We start from the raw sequence: 21382 nt of genomic DNA on the forward strand, positions 1-21382 counted from the left end.
CCTTGCAGACGAGGCATTTCCGCTCCTTGACACACTGTCCTGTGTGCTTTGGTTCCGCACAACGATGGCATCGGCTCGACCGGTCCTTTCCACGGCAGTGAGATGCTATGTGGCCGTATTCGTAGCAGCGGTAGCACTTGCGCTTCACCTCCACCTTCTTCAGCCGGCAGCACCGACTAAACCCGATGACGTGCTATTTTTGCAGCACCTCATCTGTCACCGCCGCTTCCGGACAGCCGAAGAACGCTACTTGCGTTCCGTAACTGGACATGGCGGTGGTGATCTGCTCTGCGTACAGCGTCACTCCCAGGGCGGCGCTCAGGTCCGTGGCGATCTTCTCTTTTGAGCAGCTTGGGGAGATGTTGGCGCAGGTCAGCGCCTGGTGGTGGCTGGTCCGCGGTCGAACTTTCGCCTTGTCCTCAAGCACAGCCGATACCCTCTTCCACATTGCCAGGGTTTCCGCGTGGTCGGTGCAGGAGAGTTCCAGAAGAATTCATCCCCTGGAAATTCATCCTCGTGCGCACGACCTTCTGCCGGCCATCCCCGAGCATCTCCTTCAGGATGCGCATCATGTCGTTCTGGGTGGTGGAGTTGATGGTTTCCAACTCCAGCGCGTCCGGCTGCCTGTAGATGCGTTTCGTTGGCTGTTGCTCCTTCGGTGGCTGCTGGTGCTCCGGCTGCTGCTTTTGCGTCTGTGTATCTGCAATAGCCGCGGCCTCCTGCTTGCGCTGCTTCCTCCGAGCCCGTCGCTTCGCCTGCTTGCTCATAACCTTCGTCCATTCGGCCTCGGGTTCGTGAGACTTGTCCTTGTCTTTGTCTTGTCCATTTTCGTTGTTCTTGTCCTTTTTGTTCTCCGTATCGATTCCGTTTGTCTGTGTGGAGGTCTTGGGGGTCTTCTTCTTGTTTCTCTTGCTGCGTTTAGTTTTGTTTCCAGTTTCTGTAGAGGTTGTGGGGTCGTCTGTTGTTGAGGGGATATCCGTAGTGGTTTGGGGGATGTCTGGTGTGGGTTCTAGGTCGTTAGCCGGGTCAGTCATTTTTCCTATGTCTTTTGGTTGTTGTCCAGTTGTTATTGCTTTTGCCAATTTAGTGAGGCTGTCCATTTTCCGTAACAGTTCCGTGTTGGCCTCACTTATAATCTCCGCCATGTGCAGAGTAAGTGTGAGCTCGTTCATCGAGATTCCCGAGGGTAGCGGCCTCCATGTTCGGGGGCTCGGCCACCACCTCCTTATCTCCCTCGGCTCCCCGCTCCTCGGGTCCCTCGACATGGTCCAGCTCGCCCCCCCCCCCTCCCTCCCCCCTCTCTCCCCACACATGTCAGCGACTCGGCAGGGTCAGTCGATGTCAATATGTCTTTTGTTGTGGTCATAGTTCCGTTTTGGTCAATTACCTAGGCCAGTACTACCAGGACGGACCTGATGGCGGCCTCCCAGTCCCTCGGCAGCGCAGAAAAGCCCTTAGTTTTCTGGCCGTCGCGTATAGTACGCACGACATTGTACAGTCGTTTATACTGATCGGTGTACATTTCGAGGCTTCCGGAGACGATGGCAGCTGGCAAATCTTTGGTGTAGCTTTCAAGCCAGACGCTAGATGGTAGAGAAGACTAGATGTTAGTCACTGTTAAACGTAAGGATCTCTTACTTACTTTGACATTTGTTGACATCGTGCAATGCTTCCAGCCTTAATAGCGCCATGTTTCCGTCATTCCGCAAGGATTGCAGAACTCGTAATTTTTTGTTTTCGCCTTGTGTCAATGATGCAGGCAAAGGTGTTGATGTTACTTGCTGGCACTCGGTAGCAGTGAAATGTTGCGTCTTTATTAAAGAGCATATATTGTGTCAGCTACTGCCGACGCGCCGACGCGGGAAGGTAAGTTACTGACATTCCTATTCTTCCGTCGCTTTCGTGGCGTGGACGTGGCTCAGAAGGCGGTTGCATTTAGCCGTCTGCAGCATTTGTCGCACTTCCTTCTGTGTCCCGCCTGCGTTGGCGGAATCGCAGGACACGTTCGCAGCAGGCAACTCCCGTCTCGTTGCGGTGTTCGGGGAGACTGGGTGCATCGGGTTTGCTCGCTCTCATTTTTCCCGCGCCTCGGCCGTTCGCATCCTTCTCCTCTCGTTGCGGGCACTCAGTAGCAGTTGCATTTATGCGTTTGTCTGTAGGCAAACGAACGTTACAACCACTAAAATTTCTGATAATGTTGTTGCCGTACTCATCTCCCACTCCGCATGTGGCAACATCACATTCTGCAATATCTCTACGTAGCTGAACTACGGCTACTTACTGAACTACTGAACAGTCCGGCTACTTACTGACAGGTTCAGCTCGTCCATGATTATCCTTTTGTGCTTTTGTGTATAGTCGTTTGTACTGATCGGTGTACATTTCGAGGCTTCCGGAGACGACCTATCTTTGGTCAGTCGCGGGTAGGACATACCGGGTTATTCTTTCTCGCGGTGGCTTCCGCTTCCGGCAACCGACGGGATTGATGGCTGGCGGTGGTACCGGTTGCACGGTCCAAGTCACCACAGCTCTGGTTTACCGTCGGTTTGGACCAACGCCTCTACTTGCCCATTTTGTGGCTCCCCGCCATTTCCTCTGGTTGAGCCAGCCAGCTGTTGCCGCATCTCCTGTTGCGATTTCAAAAGCAGCGAACTCTATGTGCTCCAAGGGGACAATAACTGCTAGGCAAGCCATAAGAATCAAGGTGTTGCCCAGGAAGGTAAAGGGATTCTTCTGAGTCGCTTGAATCCCTGGTTGAAAGCAAATGGAAAAGTAGAACAGGAGTGGCAATTGATACCACTGTTTCAAAGTCGATGTCGACGATAACGTCGCTAACCGATCGGTAATAGTGTCTACCAGTTCCTCGTTCGTAGGCTGTGAAACACCTTCCAATATCTCTAGCTTCTAGGCTTGCTTCTTGCGAACCGGAGTTACCAAACCGATATTGACATCCGGGTAGATCTTGAATTCTATTACATGTGAACTTGAAGATGATTCTTCCCTGCCCTTGAACGTAAATGAGGTGCTTTCTGGAGCAATAGATACTCGATGATATTTGTCCAGTAGTCGGTTGAGGGTCCTCTTCTTCGGAGTCGCTTGAATCCCTGGTTGAAAGCAAATGGAAAAGTAGAACAGGAGTGGCAATTGATACCACTGTTTCAAAGTCGATGTCGACGATAACGTCGCTAACCGATCGGTAATAGTGTCTACCAGTTGCTCGTTCGTAGGCTGTGAATCACCTTCCAATATCTCTAGCTTCTGGGCTTGCTTCTTGCGAACCGGAGTTACCAAACCGATATTGACATCCGGGTAGATCTTGAATTCGATTACCTGGGACTTGAAGATGGTTATACCTCGCTCTTAAACGTAAATGATGTGCCTTCGTGATGCGCAGATTTACTCGATGATATTGTTCCAGTACTCTGCTGAGGCATCGTGAAGATATTGAAAAGGGATCCTCTTCTTCGGTGTCGTTTAAATCCTTGATTGAAGGCACGTCCCCAGATGGACGAGGATAATGCAACTATTGCAACCACTGTTTCAAAGTCGATGTCAACGAGAACGTCTCTAACCTATCGGTAAGAGTGTCGAGCATTTGCTCGTTCGAGGGCTGTGAGTTGCCTTTCAATATCTCCTAGGGCGTTACTTGCACGAGGGCGTGTCCAGTCGGCAGTTGGAATAGGATTATAGCTATAGAAACATTTCCGTATGGCAGCTGGTGTGGCTTGCACGGGTCAAGGGTTAATCCGAACGGCGGACAGACACTTACAGGTTTGTCTGCGGGCTTGCTTCTAGCGAACCGGAGTTACCAAATCGGTATTCTTCGATTACCTGGGAACTTGCCGATGGTTCTACCTCGCCCTTGAACGTAAATGTGGTGCCTTCGTGGTGTGCATAGGCCGTGCCACGTAGCTTCAGCTCGAATATCGTCTGCGCGTACGCTTCCATGAAGGTGGCTCGACGAGGTTGTTGACCCTGCAATGCTTCCAGCCTTTTTTTTGTTTACGGGGAGAGAACCTTCAAAAGGTACACCGTCACGGGGGTACGTCACGGCATGACAGTGTTCCCCGATCTGGGTTATGTGGGTTTCACACTGACACCAGGCCCGAGAAGCGGACTTGGCAACCGGTGGGACCTCACTAAACCGCTCCTCGACCTGATCCGACCCCTGCCGATTGCTGTTGTCATCGTCCTAGTTGTCTGTGCTGCTGCTTCGCGTCTTCCTTCTGCCAGTGCTGCTCCAATCCGCTCGTCCGTTGCCGTAACTACCGGGCGGGTTTTTGCTCAAGCAAGGGCCCTGGTCGCTGCCGCTGCTGCATCCAAATTCGATGTCCTGTGTTGTGGAAAGGAGGAAGTTATTATTGCCCAGCTTGCTCTCTCGTCCGCTGTCGTTGTTGTTGCCGTCGGCTTGCCGTTGGCGGACTCACCGCATTTCACCTCAGTTGAAGTGTTTTGAAGATCGTCCGAGCGGCAGTTCGAACCGCCTCCCTTGTGCTGCTGCTGGCGCACATTTCCGCCGCTAGATTGTTCATCGTGAAGTGGGTGGTGCACTGCTGTTGCATCTCCTGATGCGCCCGAGTGAACCGTTGACGGCGATACATGACATGCCCGACATCCTCCACGGTGTTCGGGCCGTCTGTAGCTGCATGTCTTGGGCCAGCTGGATATGGTTAAGGTTCTGTTGGAGGACCTTAGGCTCGCCGGTTGGGCCGTGAAGATACTACATCCCCTACTTGGCGGCACTGGCGCTGTCCGAACGAATGCCCGATTGCTTCCGGGACCTTGCAGACGAGGCATTTCCGCTCCTTGACACACTGTCCTGTGTGCTTTGGTTCCGCACAACGATGGCATCGGCTCGACCGGTCCTTTCCACGGCAGTGAGATGCTATGTGGCCGTATTCGTAGCAGCGGTAGCACTTGCGCTTCACCTCCACCTTCTTCAGCCGGCAGCACCGACTAAACCCGATGACGTGCTATTTTTGCAGCACCTCATCTGTCACCGCCGCTTCCGGACAGCCGAAGAACGCTACTTGCGTTCCGTAACTGGACATGGCGGTGGTGATCTGCTCTGCGTACAGCGTCACTCCCAGGGCGGCGCTCAGGTCCGTGGCGATCTTCTCTTTTGAGCAGCTTGGGGAGATGTTGGCGCAGGTCAGCGCCTGGTGGTGGCTGGTCCGCGGTCGAACTTTCGCCTTGTCCTCAAGCACAGCCGATACCCTCTTCCACATTGCCAGGGTTTCCGCGTGGTCGGTGCAGGAGAGTTCCAGAAGAATTCATCCCCTGGAAATTCATCCTCGTGCGCACGACCTTCTGCCGGCCATCCCCGAGCATCTCCTTCAGGATGCGCATCATGTCGTTCTGGGTGGTGGAGTTGATGGTTTCCAACTCCAGCGCGTCCGGCTGCCTGTAGATGCGTTTCGTTGGCTGTTGCTCCTTCGGTGGCTGCTGGTGCTCCGGCTGCTGCTTTTGCGTCTGTGTATCTGCAATAGCCGCGGCCTCCTGCTTGCGCTGCTTCCTCCGAGCCCGTCGCTTCGCCTGCTTGCTCATAACCTTCGTCCATTCGGCCTCGGGTTCGTGAGACTTGTCCTTGTCTTTGTCTTGTCCATTTTCGTTGTTCTTGTCCTTTTTGTTCTCCGTATCGATTCCGTTTGTCTGTGTGGAGGTCTTGGGGGTCTTCTTCTTGTTTCTCTTGCTGCGTTTAGTTTTGTTTCCAGTTTCTGTAGAGGTTGTGGGGTCGTCTGTTGTTGAGGGGATATCCGTAGTGGTTTGGGGGATGTCTGGTGTGGGTTCTAGGTCGTTAGCCGGGTCAGTCATTTTTCCTATGTCTTTTGGTTGTTGTCCAGTTGTTATTGCTTTTGCCAATTTAGTGAGGCTGTCCATTTTCCGTAACAGTTCCGTGTTGGCCTCACTTATAATCTCCGCCATGTGCAGAGTAAGTGTGAGCTCGTTCATCGAGATTCCCGAGGGTAGCGGCCTCCATGTTCGGGGGCTCGGCCACCACCTCCTTATCTCCCTCGGCTCCCCGCTCCTCGGGTCCCTCGACATGGTCCAGCTCGCCCCCCCCCCTCCCTCCCCCCTCTCTCCCCACACATGTCAGCGACTCGGCAGGGTCAGTCGATGTCAATATGTCTTTTGTTGTGGTCATAGTTCCGTTTTGGTCAATTACCTAGGCCAGTACTACCAGGACGGACCTGATGGCGGCCTCCCAGTCCCTCGGCAGCGCAGAAAAGCCCTTAGTTTTCTGGCCGTCGCGTATAGTACGCACGACATTGTACAGTCGTTTATACTGATCGGTGTACATTTCGAGGCTTCCGGAGACGATGGCAGCTGGCAAATCTTTGGTGTAGCTTTCAAGCCAGACGCTAGATGGTAGAGAAGACTAGATGTTAGTCACTGTTAAACGTAAGGATCTCTTACTTACTTTGACATTTGTTGACATCGTGCAATGCTTCCAGCCTTAATAGCGCCATGTTTCCGTCATTCCGCAAGGATTGCAGAACTCGTAATTTTTTGTTTTCGCCTTGTGTCAATGATGCAGGCAAAGGTGTTGATGTTACTTGCTGGCACTCGGTAGCAGTGAAATGTTGCGTCTTTATTAAAGAGCATATATTGTGTCAGCTACTGCCGACGCGCCGACGCGGGAAGGTAAGTTACTGACATTCCTATTCTTCCGTCGCTTTCGTGGCGTGGACGTGGCTCAGAAGGCGGTTGCATTTAGCCGTCTGCAGCATTTGTCGCACTTCCTTCTGTGTCCCGCCTGCGTTGGCGGAATCGCAGGACACGTTCGCAGCAGGCAACTCCCGTCTCGTTGCGGTGTTCGGGGAGACTGGGTGCATCGGGTTTGCTCGCTCTCATTTTTCCCGCGCCTCGGCCGTTCGCATCCTTCTCCTCTCGTTGCGGGCACTCAGTAGCAGTTGCATTTATGCGTTTGTCTGTAGGCAAACGAACGTTACAACCACTAAAATTTCTGATAATGTTGTTGCCGTACTCATCTCCCACTCCGCATGTGGCAACATCACATTCTGCAATATCTCTACGTAGTTGAACTACGGCTACTTACTGAACTACTGAACAGTCCGGCTACTTACTGACAGGTTCAGCTCGTCCATGATTATCCTTTTGTGCTTTTGTGTATAGTCGTTTGTACTGATCGGTGTACATTTCGAGGCTTCCGGAGACGACCTATCTTTGGTCAGTCGCGGGTAGGACATACCGGGTTATTCTTTCTCGCGGTGGCTTCCGCTTCCGGCAACCGACGGGATTGATGGCTGGCGGTGGTACCGGTTGCACGGTCCAAGTCACCACAGCTCTGGTTTACCGTCGGTTTGGACCAACGCCTCTACTTGCCCATTTTGTGGCTCCCCGCCATTTCCTCTGGTTGAGCCAGCCAGCTGTTGCCGCATCTCCTGTTGCGATTTCAAAAGCAGCGAACTCTATGTGCTCCAAGGGGACAATAACTGCTAGGCAAGCCATAAGAATCAAGGTGTTGCCCAGGAAGGTAAAGGGATTCTTCTGAGTCGCTTGAATCCCTGGTTGAAAGCAAATGGAAAAGTAGAACAGGAGTGGCAATTGATACCACTGTTTCAAAGTCGATGTCGACGATAACGTCGCTAACCGATCGGTAATAGTGTCTACCAGTTCCTCGTTCGTAGGCTGTGAAACACCTTCCAATATCTCTAGCTTCTAGGCTTGCTTCTTGCGAACCGGAGTTACCAAACCGATATTGACATCCGGGTAGATCTTGAATTCTATTACATGTGAACTTGAAGATGATTCTTCCCTGCCCTTGAACGTAAATGAGGTGCTTTCTGGAGCAATAGATACTCGATGATATTTGTCCAGTAGTCGGTTGAGGGTCCTCTTCTTCGGAGTCGCTTGAATCCCTGGTTGAAAGCAAATGGAAAAGTAGAACAGGAGTGGCAATTGATACCACTGTTTCAAAGTCGATGTCGACGATAACGTCGCTAACCGATCGGTAATAGTGTCTACCAGTTGCTCGTTCGTAGGCTGTGAATCACCTTCCAATATCTCTAGCTTCTGGGCTTGCTTCTTGCGAACCGGAGTTACCAAACCGATATTGACATCCGGGTAGATCTTGAATTCGATTACCTGTGAACTTGAAGATGATTCTTCCCTGCCCTTGAACGTAAATGAGGTGCTTTCTGGAGCAATAGATACTCGATGATATTTGTCCAGTAGTCGGTTGAGGGTCCTCTTCTTCGGAGTCGCTTGAATCCCTGGTTGAAAGCAAATGGAAAAGTAGAACAGGAGTGGCAATTGATACCACTGTTTCAAAGTCGATGTCGACGATAACGTCGCTAACCGATCGGTAATAGTGTTTACCAGTTGCTCGTTCGTAGGCTGTGAATCACCTTCCAATATCTCTAGCTTCTGGGCTTACTTCTTGCGAACCGGAGTTACCAAAGCGATATTGACATCCGGGTAGATCTTGAATTCGATTACCTGTGAACTTGAAGATGATTCTTCCCTGCCCTTGAACGTAAATGAGGTGCTTTCTGGAGCAATAGATACTCGATGATATTTGTCCAGTAGTCGGTTGAGGGTCCTCTTCTTCGGAGTCGCTTGAATCCCTGGTTGAAAGCAAATGGAAAAGTAGAACAGGAGTGGCAATTGATACCACTGTTTCAAAGTCGATGTCGACGATAACGTCGCTAACCGATCGGTAATAGTGTTTACCAGTTGCTCGTTCGTAGGCTGTGAATCACCTTCCAATATCTCTAGCTTCTGGGCTTGCTTCTTGCGAACCGGAGTTACCAAACCGATATTGACATCCGGGTAGATCTTGAATTCGATTACCTGTGAACTTGAAGATGATTCTTCCCTGCCCTTGAACGTAAATGAGGTGCTTTCTGGAGCAATAGATACTCGATGATATTTGTCCAGTAGTCGGTTGAGGGTCCTCTTCTTCGGAGTCGCTTGAATCCCTGGTTGAAAGCAAATGGAAAAGTAGAACAGGAGTGGCAATTGATACCACTGTTTCAAAGTCGATGTCGACGATAACGTCGCTAACCGATCGGTAATAGTGTCTACCAGTTGCTCGTTCGTAGGCTGTGAATCACCTTCCAATATCTCTAGCTTCTGGGCTTGCTTCTTGCGAACCGGAGTTACCAAACCGATATTGACATCCGGGTAGATCTTGAATTCGATTACCTGGGACTTGAAGATGGTTATACCTCGCTCTTAAACGTAAATGATGTGCCTTCGTGATGCGCAGATTTACTCGATGATATTGTTCCAGTACTCTGCTGAGGCATCGTGAAGATATTGAAAAGGGATCCTCTTCTTCGGTGTCGTTTAAATCCTTGATTGAAGGCACGTCCCCAGATGGACGAGGATAATGCAACTATTGCAACCACTGTTTCAAAGTCGATGTCAACGAGAACGTCTCTAACCTATCGGTAAGAGTGTCGAGCATTTGCTCGTTCGAGGGCTGTGAGTTGCCTTTCAATATCTCCTAGGGCGTTACTTGCACGAGGGCGTGTCCAGTCGGCAGTTGGAATAGGATTATAGCTATAGAAACATTTCCGTATGGCAGCTGGTGTGGCTTGCACGGGTCAAGGGTTAATCCGAACGGCGGACAGACACTTACAGGTTTGTCTGCGGGCTTGCTTCTAGCGAACCGGAGTTACCAAATCGGTATTCTTCGATTACCTGGGAACTTGCCGATGGTTCTACCTCGCCCTTGAACGTAAATGTGGTGCCTTCGTGGTGTGCATAGGCCGTGCCACGTAGCTTCAGCTCGAATATCGTCTGCGCGTACGCTTCCATGAAGGTGGCTCGACGAGGTTGTTGACCCTGCAATGCTTCCAGCCTTTTTTTTGTTTACGGGGAGAGAACCTTCAAAAGGTACACCGTCACGGGGGTACGTCACGGCATGACAGTGTTCCCCGATCTGGGTTATGTGGGTTTCACACTGACACCAGGCCCGAGAAGCGGACTTGGCAACCGGTGGGACCTCACTAAACCGCTCCTCGACCTGATCCGACCCCTGCGGATTGCTGTTGTCATCGTCCTAGTTGTCTGTGCTGCTGCTTCGCGTCTTCCTTCTGCCAGTGCTGCTCCAATCCGCTCGTCCGTTGCCGTAACTACCGGGCGGGTTTTTGCTCAAGCAAGGGCCCTGGTCGCTGCCGCTGCTGCATCCAAATTCGATGTCCTGTGTTGTGGAAAGGAGGAAGTTATTATTGCCCAGCTTGCTCTCTCGTCCGCTGTCGTTGTTGTTGCCGTCGGCTTGCCGTTGGCGGACTCACCGCATTTCACCTCAGTTGAAGTGTTTTGAAGATCGTCCGAGCGGCAGTTCGAACCGCCTCCCTTGTGCTGCTGCTGGCGCACATTTCCGCCGCTAGATTGTTCATCGTGAAGTGGGTGGTGCACTGCTGTTGCATCTCCTGATGCGCCCGAGTGAACCGTTGACGGCGATACATGACATGCCCGACATCCTCCACGGTGTTCGGGCCGTCTGTAGCTGCATGTCTTGGGCCAGCTGGATATGGTTAAGGTTCTGTTGGAGGACCTTAGGCTCGCCGGTTGGGCCGTGAAGATACTACATCCCCTACTTGGCGGCACTGGCGCTGTCCGAACGAATGCCCGATTGCTTCCGGGACCTTGCAGACGAGGCATTTCCGCTCCTTGACACACTGTCCTGTGTGCTTTGGTTCCGCACAACGATGGCATCGGCTCGACCGGTCCTTTCCACGGCAGTGAGATGCTATGTGGCCGTATTCGTAGCAGCGGTAGCACTTGCGCTTCACCTCCACCTTCTTCAGCCGGCAGCACCGACTAAACCCGATGACGTGCTATTTTTGCAGCACCTCATCTGTCACCGCCGCTTCCGGACAGCCGAAGAACGCTACTTGCGTTCCGTAACTGGACATGGCGGTGGTGATCTGCTCTGCGTACAGCGTCACTCCCAGGGCGGCGCTCAGGTCCGTGGCGATCTTCTCTTTTGAGCAGCTTAGGGAGATGTTGGCGCAGGTCAGCGCCTGGTGGTGGCTGGTCCGCGGTCGAACTTTCGCCTTGTCCTCAAGCACAGCCGATACCCTCTTCCACATTGCCAGGGTTTCCGCGTGGTCGGTGCAGGAGAGTTCCAGAAGAATTCATCCCCTGGAAATTCATCCTCGTGCGCACGACCTTCTGCCGGCCATCCCCGAGCATCTCCTTCAGGATGCGCATCATGTCGTTCTGGGTGGTGGAGTTGATGGTTTCCAACTCCAGCGCGTCCGGCTGCCTGTAGATGCGTTTCGTTGGCTGTTGCTCCTTCGGTGGCTGCTGGTGCTCCGGCTGCTGCTTTTGCGTCTGTGTATCTGCAATAGCCGCGGCCTCCTGCTTGCGCTGCTTCCTCCGAGCCCGTCGCTTCGCCTGCTTGCTCATAACCTTCGTCCATTCGGCCTCGGGTTCGTGAGACTTGTCCTTGTCTTTGTCTTGTCCATTTTCGTTGTTCTTGTCCTTTTTGTTCTCCGTATCGATTCCGTTTGTCTGTGTGGAGGTCTTGGGGGTCTTCTTCTTGTTTCTCTTGCTGCGTTTAGTTTTGTTTCCAGTTTCTGTAGAGGTTGTGGGGTCGTCTGTTGTTGAGGGGATATCCGTAGTGGTTTGGGGGATGTCTGGTGTGGGTTCTAGGTCGTTAGCCGGGTCAGTCATTTTTCCTATGTCTTTTGGTTGTTGTCCAGTTGTTATTGCTTTTGCCAATTTAGTGAGGCTGTCCATTTTCCGTAACAGTTCCGTGTTGGCCTCACTTATAATCTCCGCCATGTGCAGAGTAAGTGTGAGCTCGTTCATCGAGATTCCCGAGGGTAGCGGCCTCCATGTTCGGGGGCTCGGCCACCACCTCCTTATCTCCCTCGGCTCCCCGCTCCTCGGGTCCCTCGACATGGTCCAGCTCGCCCCCCCCCCTCCCTCCCCCCTCTCTCCCCACACATGTCAGCGACTCGGCAGGGTCAGTCGATGTCAATATGTCTTTTGTTGTGGTCATAGTTCCGTTTTGGTCAATTACCTAGGCCAGTACTACCAGGACGGACCTGATGGCGGCCTCCCAGTCCCTCGGCAGCGCAGAAAAGCCCTTAGTTTTCTGGCCGTCGCGTATAGTACGCACGACATTGTACAGTCGTTTATACTGATCGGTGTACATTTCGAGGCTTCCGGAGACGATGGCAGCTGGCAAATCTTTGGTGTAGCTTTCAAGCCAGACGCTAGATGGTAGAGAAGACTAGATGTTAGTCACTGTTAAACGTAAGGATCTCTTACTTACTTTGACATTTGTTGACATCGTGCAATGCTTCCAGCCTTAATAGCGCCATGTTTCCGTCATTCCGCAAGGATTGCAGAACTCGTAATTTTTTGTTTTCGCCTTGTGTCAATGATGCAGGCAAAGGTGTTGATGTTACTTGCTGGCACTCGGTAGCAGTGAAATGTTGCGTCTTTATTAAAGAGCATATATTGTGTCAGCTACTGCCGACGCGCCGACGCGGGAAGGTAAGTTACTGACATTCCTATTCTTCCGTCGCTTTCGTGGCGTGGACGTGGCTCAGAAGGCGGTTGCATTTAGCCGTCTGCAGCATTTGTCGCACTTCCTTCTGTGTCCCGCCTGCGTTGGCGGAATCGCAGGACACGTTCGCAGCAGGCAACTCCCGTCTCGTTGCGGTGTTCGGGGAGACTGGGTGCATCGGGTTTGCTCGCTCTCATTTTTCCCGCGCCTCGGCCGTTCGCATCCTTCTCCTCTCGTTGCGGGCACTCAGTAGCAGTTGCATTTATGCGTTTGTCTGTAGGCAAACGAACGTTACAACCACTAAAATTTCTGATAATGTTGTTGCCGTACTCATCTCCCACTCCGCATGTGGCAACATCACATTCTGCAATATCTCTACGTAGTTGAACTACGGCTACTTACTGAACTACTGAACAGTCCGGCTACTTACTGACAGGTTCAGCTCGTCCATGATTATCCTTTTGTGCTTTTGTGTATAGTCGTTTGTACTGATCGGTGTACATTTCGAGGCTTCCGGAGACGACCTATCTTTGGTCAGTCGCGGGTAGGACATACCGGGTTATTCTTTCTCGCGGTGGCTTCCGCTTCCGGCAACCGACGGGATTGATGGCTGGCGGTGGTACCGGTTGCACGGTCCAAGTCACCACAGCTCTGGTTTACCGTCGGTTTGGACCAACGCCTCTACTTGCCCATTTTGTGGCTCCCCGCCATTTCCTCTGGTTGAGCCAGCCAGCTGTTGCCGCATCTCCTGTTGCGATTTCAAAAGCAGCGAACTCTATGTGCTCCAAGGGGACAATAACTGCTAGGCAAGCCATAAGAATCAAGGTGTTGCCCAGGAAGGTAAAGGGATTCTTCTGAGTCGCTTGAATCCCTGGTTGAAAGCAAATGGAAAAGTAGAACAGGAGTGGCAATTGATACCACTGTTTCAAAGTCGATGTCGACGATAACGTCGCTAACCGATCGGTAATAGTGTCTACCAGTTCCTCGTTCGTAGGCTGTGAAACACCTTCCAATATCTCTAGCTTCTAGGCTTGCTTCTTGCGAACCGGAGTTACCAAACCGATATTGACATCCGGGTAGATCTTGAATTCTATTACATGTGAACTTGAAGATGATTCTTCCCTGCCCTTGAACGTAAATGAGGTGCTTTCTGGAGCAATAGATACTCGATGATATTTGTCCAGTAGTCGGTTGAGGGTCCTCTTCTTCGGAGTCGCTTGAATCCCTGGTTGAAAGCAAATGGAAAAGTAGAACAGGAGTGGCAATTGATACCACTGTTTCAAAGTCGATGTCGACGATAACGTCGCTAACCGATCGGTAATAGTGTCTACCAGTTGCTCGTTCGTAGGCTGTGAATCACCTTCCAATATCTCTAGCTTCTGGGCTTGCTTCTTGCGAACCGGAGTTACCAAACCGATATTGACATCCGGGTAGATCTTGAATTCGATTACCTGTGAACTTGAAGATGATTCTTCCCTGCCCTTGAACGTAAATGAGGTGCTTTCTGGAGCAATAGATACTCGATGATATTTGTCCAGTAGTCGGTTGAGGGTCCTCTTCTTCGGAGTCGCTTGAATCCCTGGTTGAAAGCAAATGGAAAAGTAGAACAGGAGTGGCAATTGATACCACTGTTTCAAAGTCGATGTCGACGATAACGTCGCTAACCGATCGGTAATAGTGTTTACCAGTTGCTCGTTCGTAGGCTGTGAATCACCTTCCAATATCTCTAGCTTCTGGGCTTACTTCTTGCGAACCGGAGTTACCAAAGCGATATTGACATCCGGGTAGATCTTGAATTCGATTACCTGTGAACTTGAAGATGATTCTTCCCTGCCCTTGAACGTAAATGAGGTGCTTTCTGGAGCAATAGATACTCGATGATATTTGTCCAGTAGTCGGTTGAGGGTCCTCTTCTTCGGAGTCGCTTGAATCCCTGGTTGAAAGCAAATGGAAAAGTAGAACAGGAGTGGCAATTGATACCACTGTTTCAAAGTCGATGTCGACGATAACGTCGCTAACCGATCGGTAATAGTGTTTACCAGTTGCTCGTTCGTAGGCTGTGAATCACCTTCCAATATCTCTAGCTTCTGGGCTTGCTTCTTGCGAACCGGAGTTACCAAACCGATATTGACATCCGGGTAGATCTTGAATTCGATTACCTGTGAACTTGAAGATGATTCTTCCCTGCCCTTGAACGTAAATGAGGTGCTTTCTGGAGCAATAGATACTCGATGATATTTGTCCAGTAGTCGGTTGAGGGTCCTCTTCTTCGGAGTCGCTTGAATCCCTGGTTGAAAGCAAATGGAAAAGTAGAACAGGAGTGGCAATTGATACCACTGTTTCAAAGTCGATGTCGACGATAACGTCGCTAACCGATCGGTAATAGTGTCTACCAGTTGCTCGTTCGTAGGCTGTGAATCACCTTCCAATATCTCTAGCTTCTGGGCTTGCTTCTTGCGAACCGGAGTTACCAAACCGATATTGACATCCGGGTAGATCTTGAATTCGATTACCTGTGAACTTGAAGATGATTCTTCCCTGCCCTTGAACGTAAATGAGGTGCTTTCTGGAGCAATAGATACTCGATGATATTTGTCCAGTAGTCGGTTGAGGGTCCTCTTCTTCGGAGTCGCTTGAATCCCTGGTTGAAAGCAAATGGAAAAGTAGAACAGGAGTGGCAATTGATACCACTGTTTCAAAGTCGATGTCGACGATAACGTCGCTAACCGATCGGTAATAGTGTTTACCAGTTGCTCGTTCGTAGGCTGTGAATCACCTTCCAATATCTCTAGCTTCTAGGCTTGCTTCTTGCGAACCGGAGTTACCAAACCGATATTGACATCCGGGTAGATCTTGAATTCGATTACCTGTGAACTTGAAGATGATTCTTCCCTGCCCTTGAACGTAAATGAGGTGCTTTCTGGAGCAATAGATACTCGATGATATTTGTCCAGTAGTCGGTTGAGGGTCCTCTTCTTCGGAGTCGCTTGAATCCCTGGTTGAAAGCAAATGGAAAAGTAGAACAGGAGTGGCAATTGATACCACTGTTTCAAAGTCGATGTCGACGATAACGTCGCTAACCGATCGGTAATAGTGTTTACCAGTTGCTCGTTCGTAGGCTGTGAATCACCTTCCAATATCTCTAGCTTCTAGGCTTGCTTCTTGCGAACCGGAGTTACCAAAGCGATATTGACATCCGGGTAGATCTTGAATTCGATTACCTGTGAACTTGAAGATGATTCTTCCCTGCCCTTGAACGTAAATGAGGTGCTTTCTGGAGCAATAGATACTCGATGATATTTGTCCAGTAGTCGGTTGAGGGTCCTCTTCTTCGGAGTCGCTTGAATCCCTGGTTGAAAGCAAATGGAAAAGTAGAACAGGAGTGGCAATTGATACCACTGTTTCAAAGTCGATGTCGACGATAACGTCGCTAACCGATCGGTAATAGTGTCTACCAGTTGCTCGTTCGTAGGCTGTGAATCACCTTCCAATATCTCTAGCTTCTGGGCTTACTTCTTGCGAACCGGAGTTACCAAAGCGATATTGACATCCGGGTAGATCTTGAATTCGATTACCTGTGAACTTGAAGATGATTCTTCCCTGCCCTTGAACGTAAATGAGGTGCTTTCTGGAGCAATAGATACTCGATGATATTTGTCCAGTAGTCGGTTGAGGGTCCTCTTCTTCGGAGTCGCTTGAATCCCTGGTTGAAAGCAAATGGAAAAGTAGAACAGGAGTGGCAATTGATACCACTGTTTCAAAGTCGATGTCGACGATAACGTCGCTAACCGATCGGTAATAGTGTTTACCAGTTGCTCGTTCGTAGGCTGTGAATCACCTTCCAATATCTCTAGCTTCTAGGCTTGCTTCTTGCGAACCGGAGTTACCAAACCGATATTGACATCCGGGTAGATCTTGAATTCTATTACATGTGAACTTGAAGATGATTCTTCCCTGCCCTTGAACGTAAATGAGGTGCTTTCTGGAGCAATAGATACTCGATGATATTTGTCCAGTAGTCGGTTGAGGGTCCTCTTCTTCGGAGTCGCTTGAATCCCTGGTTGAAAGCAAATGGAAAAGTAGAACAGGAGTGGCAATTGATACCACTGTTTCAAAGTCGATGTCGACGATAACGTCGCTAACCGATCGGTAATAGTGTTTACCAGTTGCTCGTTCGTAGGCTGTGAATCACCTTCCAATATCTCTAGCTTCTGGGCTTGCTTCTTGCGAACCGGAGTTACCAAACCGATATTGACATCCGGGTAGATCTTGAATTCTATTACATGTGAACTTGAAGATGATTCTTCCCTGCCCTTGAACGTAAATGAGGTGCTTTCTGGAGCAATAGATACTCGATGATATTTGTCCAGTAGTCGGTTGAGGGTCCTCTTCTTCGGAGTCGCTTGAATCCCTGGTTGAAAGCAAATGGAAAAGTGGACCAGGAGAATGCGAAATCGTGATAATCATGGGTGTGCCCTTGGCCGTAGACGGAACCATCTCTATTAAGTCGTCCTTCTCCATCATATCCATATATGCTCAGGTTGTGCTCCACGGTTCCTCAACCTGCATGTCTTCAGATTCAGATTGGGTTGCCCATTCGGTGAGCTACCTTAATTTCGATTTGATTTTAAAATGTTCCTCAAACCATTCTGATACCGCTCTGCTTCTAAAATCTTCTCGCGGATCGAATTACTTCATGATATTCCCTTTTTTACATGCTCTGCCTGATTGGCCCTTCTCAACGTAGAGTAAATGCTCTTCAATTTCTCCAGGAATTCAAACTTTTGTTAAACAAAAACAAATTCTTCATATGTTTTGTTCTTGCCCAACTGTGTTCCTAAGAAAATGCGCTCTTTTAATGCCCAACTTAACCCTTTTAGTTGCATCTGTGGGAAAATTATCATCACCTTGTACGGACTCAGTGTCGAGCGTTGTTCGTCAGGATAAAAATGCTCCCTGACGGATTTTACACGTACAAAAGTCTATCAATATGGATATGTGCAAAAACTGTCATTGAATTCCATGTAATTGCCGCTCGACACTCGACATGAGTGGCCCAGTGCAGGCTGGTTAGCGATAAAGCATTATTATCAGGATAGAGAAACATTTCGCCGTTCATGTCGTGAATGAATGAAAAGCATGAAGGGAAACTATTTTCGAAAGGTGATGTGTGTGATTAGCACCAACAGCACTTGTAACTCGTTGTCAATTGTATATTGTGAAACATTTCAACTATGAACAAAAAACCAAAAACGTTTCAGAAAACCAGTGAACCGCCAAGCGAGGCCCTCTCCCACCCTCCCCCCCCTCCCCCCCCCTTTTCCCCAATCTCCCCACACTGTTCCTGTACACTATTTTAAACCTTTAAGCAACTGATGCATGATGTCCTCAGTTAGGCGGAACCGTGTACATAACGAAATCAAAATAGTTATAGGTAAGAAGAGCTTAGCCCGCGCACATTTCAATTGTCACATCAAATATGGCCCGTCGGAAATCGTTCTTGCTCCTCCACCACCCGTTTTTAAACAACCGTAAAAAGTCGTCCTTTTTAACAGTCGCGCCTTACTCTTATCTGTTACGATACGACGTTGACACAGGAGCACACGTTTCTACGCGTTGTCACATTTTTGACCTAAAGCAGTAAAACCGTAGGCATAAAGTTTAGTTAGAAGCCCCAGGCCCAGGAGATAAGATGATACTGTCTTAACATCAGCAATGTTCTGCCGCAGGACAATATTCTTTTAAAAATATTTATACATACCATATACATATATATAGGCCTATCGAATCGGAAATCCATACCAAAATGAGCATTATGCAATAAAAAAGACATGTTATTAGGTGCGCTAATAAATAACGGCCGATTTTTCATAAGTTTATTTTTGCTCGTGGCATTTTTATTTGTAGAAAATGGGTCAATAAAAGTATTGACCATTATTATTTATTAGTTTGTTCCACCTTTCGGGTAAATCGCGGATTTCTTTTCGTATGCGTTCTTCGCTGCAATCCAGGTATTCGACCAATTCTGGATCTGTTCATAGGAGGAGAACTGCTGGTCAGCCAATCCATGTGCCATGGATCGGAACGGATGGAAATCCGATGGTGCCAGATCCGGTGAATACGGCGGGTGCGGTAAAACATCCCATATATGAGGGTATTGAGGTAGTTTTTCACAGGTTGCGCAACATGTGGCCAAGCATTGTCAGGCAGCAGAATAACTTTGGCCGTTTTTCACGCAGTGATGGGCTTAAACTCATCAATATTGTTTCCGGTAGCGTTCACCAGTGATTGTTTCTCCCGTTTTCAGAAGTTCGTAGCAGATGACGCCGAGCTGGTCCCACCAAATATTCAGCATAACTTTCGTGCTATGGATGTTCGGCCGAGCGAGCTGATGATTTTTTGCGCTTAAGATTGCTGAACAAAATACACTTCCCGCCTCCCGTCACGATTCTGTGCAGGAACCCCTTTCTGTTGCGCCTCTGGACCAGCACAATTCACACATGACGATTCTGCGTTCAATGTCCCGCGGCTTCAACTCGCGTGGTATCCATGTGCCCTCCATCTGTATCGTGCCTAACGCGTTCAGCCGTGATGATAGGGCCTGACGAATTACAGTTTCTTCCTGTAAAGCCGTCAATTGTTTGTCGTCGAACGTTCACGTTGAGCATCCTCCACGGCGAAATCACCGCGTCGAAAGCGTCGAAACCAATCCCGACACCTTGTTTCGCTTAGAGCAGCATCGCCGTAAGCACACGAAAGCTCTCGCAGAGCTTCGGCTGCCGTTTTCTTCGCTCGAAACAAAAACAGCAACACCTCCCGCATACTCGCACGAAATAATCACTAACCACAAAGTTTGATTATGTCGAACTTGATTTATGAAGTGTGTAAACGTCAAAATCGCGCCACAGCCCATAGTGGCCCCATCGCTTTCAAAACCGCCGTTATTTATTTGCGGACCTAATAATTTTAATACAGCATACAACGGGGAAAGGTGATGGCGAATGAAGAAAGAATTTTTGTACAAATTCCAGGCTAATGAAGGTGGTAAGTACAAACACATATTGATGACATTTCATTAACTCTGAGCTATATTTTCAGTGTTTCGGCCATAAAACAAGCGTACACATGTTTAAGGCAATGTGGCGGTTTAAGATTACACAACACAAGCTGGTCATTTAACGACTTCTTCCCGTAATCTTCTTCTTCTCCTCTTCTTCTTCGTTGCCTGTACAACCTCAAGAGTTCTTGGCCTGGCCTGTGGACGCGTTACTTGGCATGCTCGACTTAATTTTACCCGTAGCTGTATCGGCTATCGGAGATTGCGCTATTATGCAGGAAGGTCAAATAGGTGGCTCTACATGATCTATGAAAAGGTCATTCAAAAGCGAAGAAGAAGAAAGCAGACAATGTTGCTCTGCTGAAAATTCTTGAACGATTTGGTATTGTTTTTTAGCCAAAGCTCCATAACTATTGATCATACAGAAACTCAGGGAACATTACATGGAAACTCTGTATCAGAGTCTTTAGAAAGTATGTGGTATAACGTTGGAGATATTAGTGGAGCTGGCCATATGAATGGAACAGTTGTGTCTCCCGATGACTGGGAAGCCGTTTCCATCCTTCGGTATACGGAGACTAAAGTAGTTGGACATAAAGTTGAATTAGCAAGAGTCGATTGATTCTGAGTAGGTACCATAGAATGTCACCGATTTCCGATGAAGTTTTCCTTTTAATAAAATCCTCGCTTATAACACGCAAACTCCAACCGGATGTACTCGATGTCCGGCTGTTGATAATACTGTTTCTTGCGCCTGCAACCATCCTTAGGGAAGCTTATAATGGGAAATTTCACAATTCTGGACGACCAAATTTGCCCCATTTAGTTCCAAATTAGCCAAAGTTCAGACCAGTGCATAATGTTTACATTACTTTGGAATGCTGCTTTAACCTGGTGAGTCCTCCTCGCAGCTCAAATCCTAAAATAACGTAGCGCATAATCACTTTCTGGATCAGAAAAAAAAAAATTACACAAGTCATCATTCAGCGGAAAGCAAGCGATTTGAATCACTTTTACGATGCTTTTTCTGCAAAGAAATATAATTTGCAATAGTGACGAACAAATTGCGGCGATCCGGTGGCAGTAACGGAGTTCCAATACTCACCCAGAAGACCGTCTCCCACCCCTCCCAGCTACGGGTAAAAATCACAAGTTACAGGAAGCCAGAAATGGCAGGCCGAGACTTCTCGAGGTTGTAGCGCCAAGGAAGAAGAAGAACCAACTCACTCCAACAAAAGCATTTCAGTTTCCCATGTTTATTAAGACAGCCGTATTCTTGGGGCGAAGGTCACAATGGTACAATGAAGTTGGCGTTCTTACCGACTGACGAACCGTCGCGAGGAGGCACAAGGCTCGGCTGGACGGATGGAATTTTTTTTTATTGTTCTCTGTGTATTGGACGGTGCCTTACAATGCTGTTCACCTCGAACAGGCTATAAAATATTTAAACTACTCAATGTGAAGATGAGCTCTGCACAGTTCTGCAAATTTAGATAGGTTCGGGTCGGTTTTGTGTGATGTAAATTATGTATTGATTGATTTATGGCATCCTAGAAGACGGCGGTGCTAAGTTAGCAGATAAAATTTGGGACTCATTTTCTTCCATAGTGTCGTAAAAGCTTTCGGACCTTTGTCCGGCAATCCCTACCTTAATACCCTCAATTCTTGAGTTGCACGGCTGATGAGTTTTGTGAAGCACCTACCGTACCTTCTTAGGATCTAAATTTACCCTCATAAATTTGGGGTTCGATCGAAACGCAAGGGAATTTAGGAGAAAACTCATCGAAGATCTGCGTTATATGTACAATTCCTGCAATCATAGCATA

At 49.0% G+C, this 21382-nt stretch overlaps 1 protein-coding gene across 1 annotated transcript in view; it reads left to right on the plus strand.

Annotated features, from left to right (window-relative positions):
* Window positions 1-19476, plus strand: part of LOC118506982 (myotubularin-related protein 9) — a 33699-nt gene extending 14223 nt beyond the window's left edge. Inside the window, exon 4 of the mRNA XM_036044850.1 lies at window positions 18807-19476. Coding sequence (XP_035900743.1) covers window positions 18807-18823 — 17 coding nt within the window. The 3' untranslated portion in view covers window positions 18824-19476. The remainder of the gene's footprint in view (window positions 1-18806) is intronic.
* The last annotated feature ends 1906 nt before the right edge of the window (window positions 19477-21382 follow it).

The sequence above is a fragment of the Anopheles stephensi genome, chromosome 2 (genome assembly GCF_013141755.1).
Source record: "Anopheles stephensi strain Indian chromosome 2, UCI_ANSTEP_V1.0, whole genome shotgun sequence".
NCBI lineage: Eukaryota > Metazoa > Arthropoda > Insecta > Diptera > Culicidae > Anopheles > Anopheles stephensi.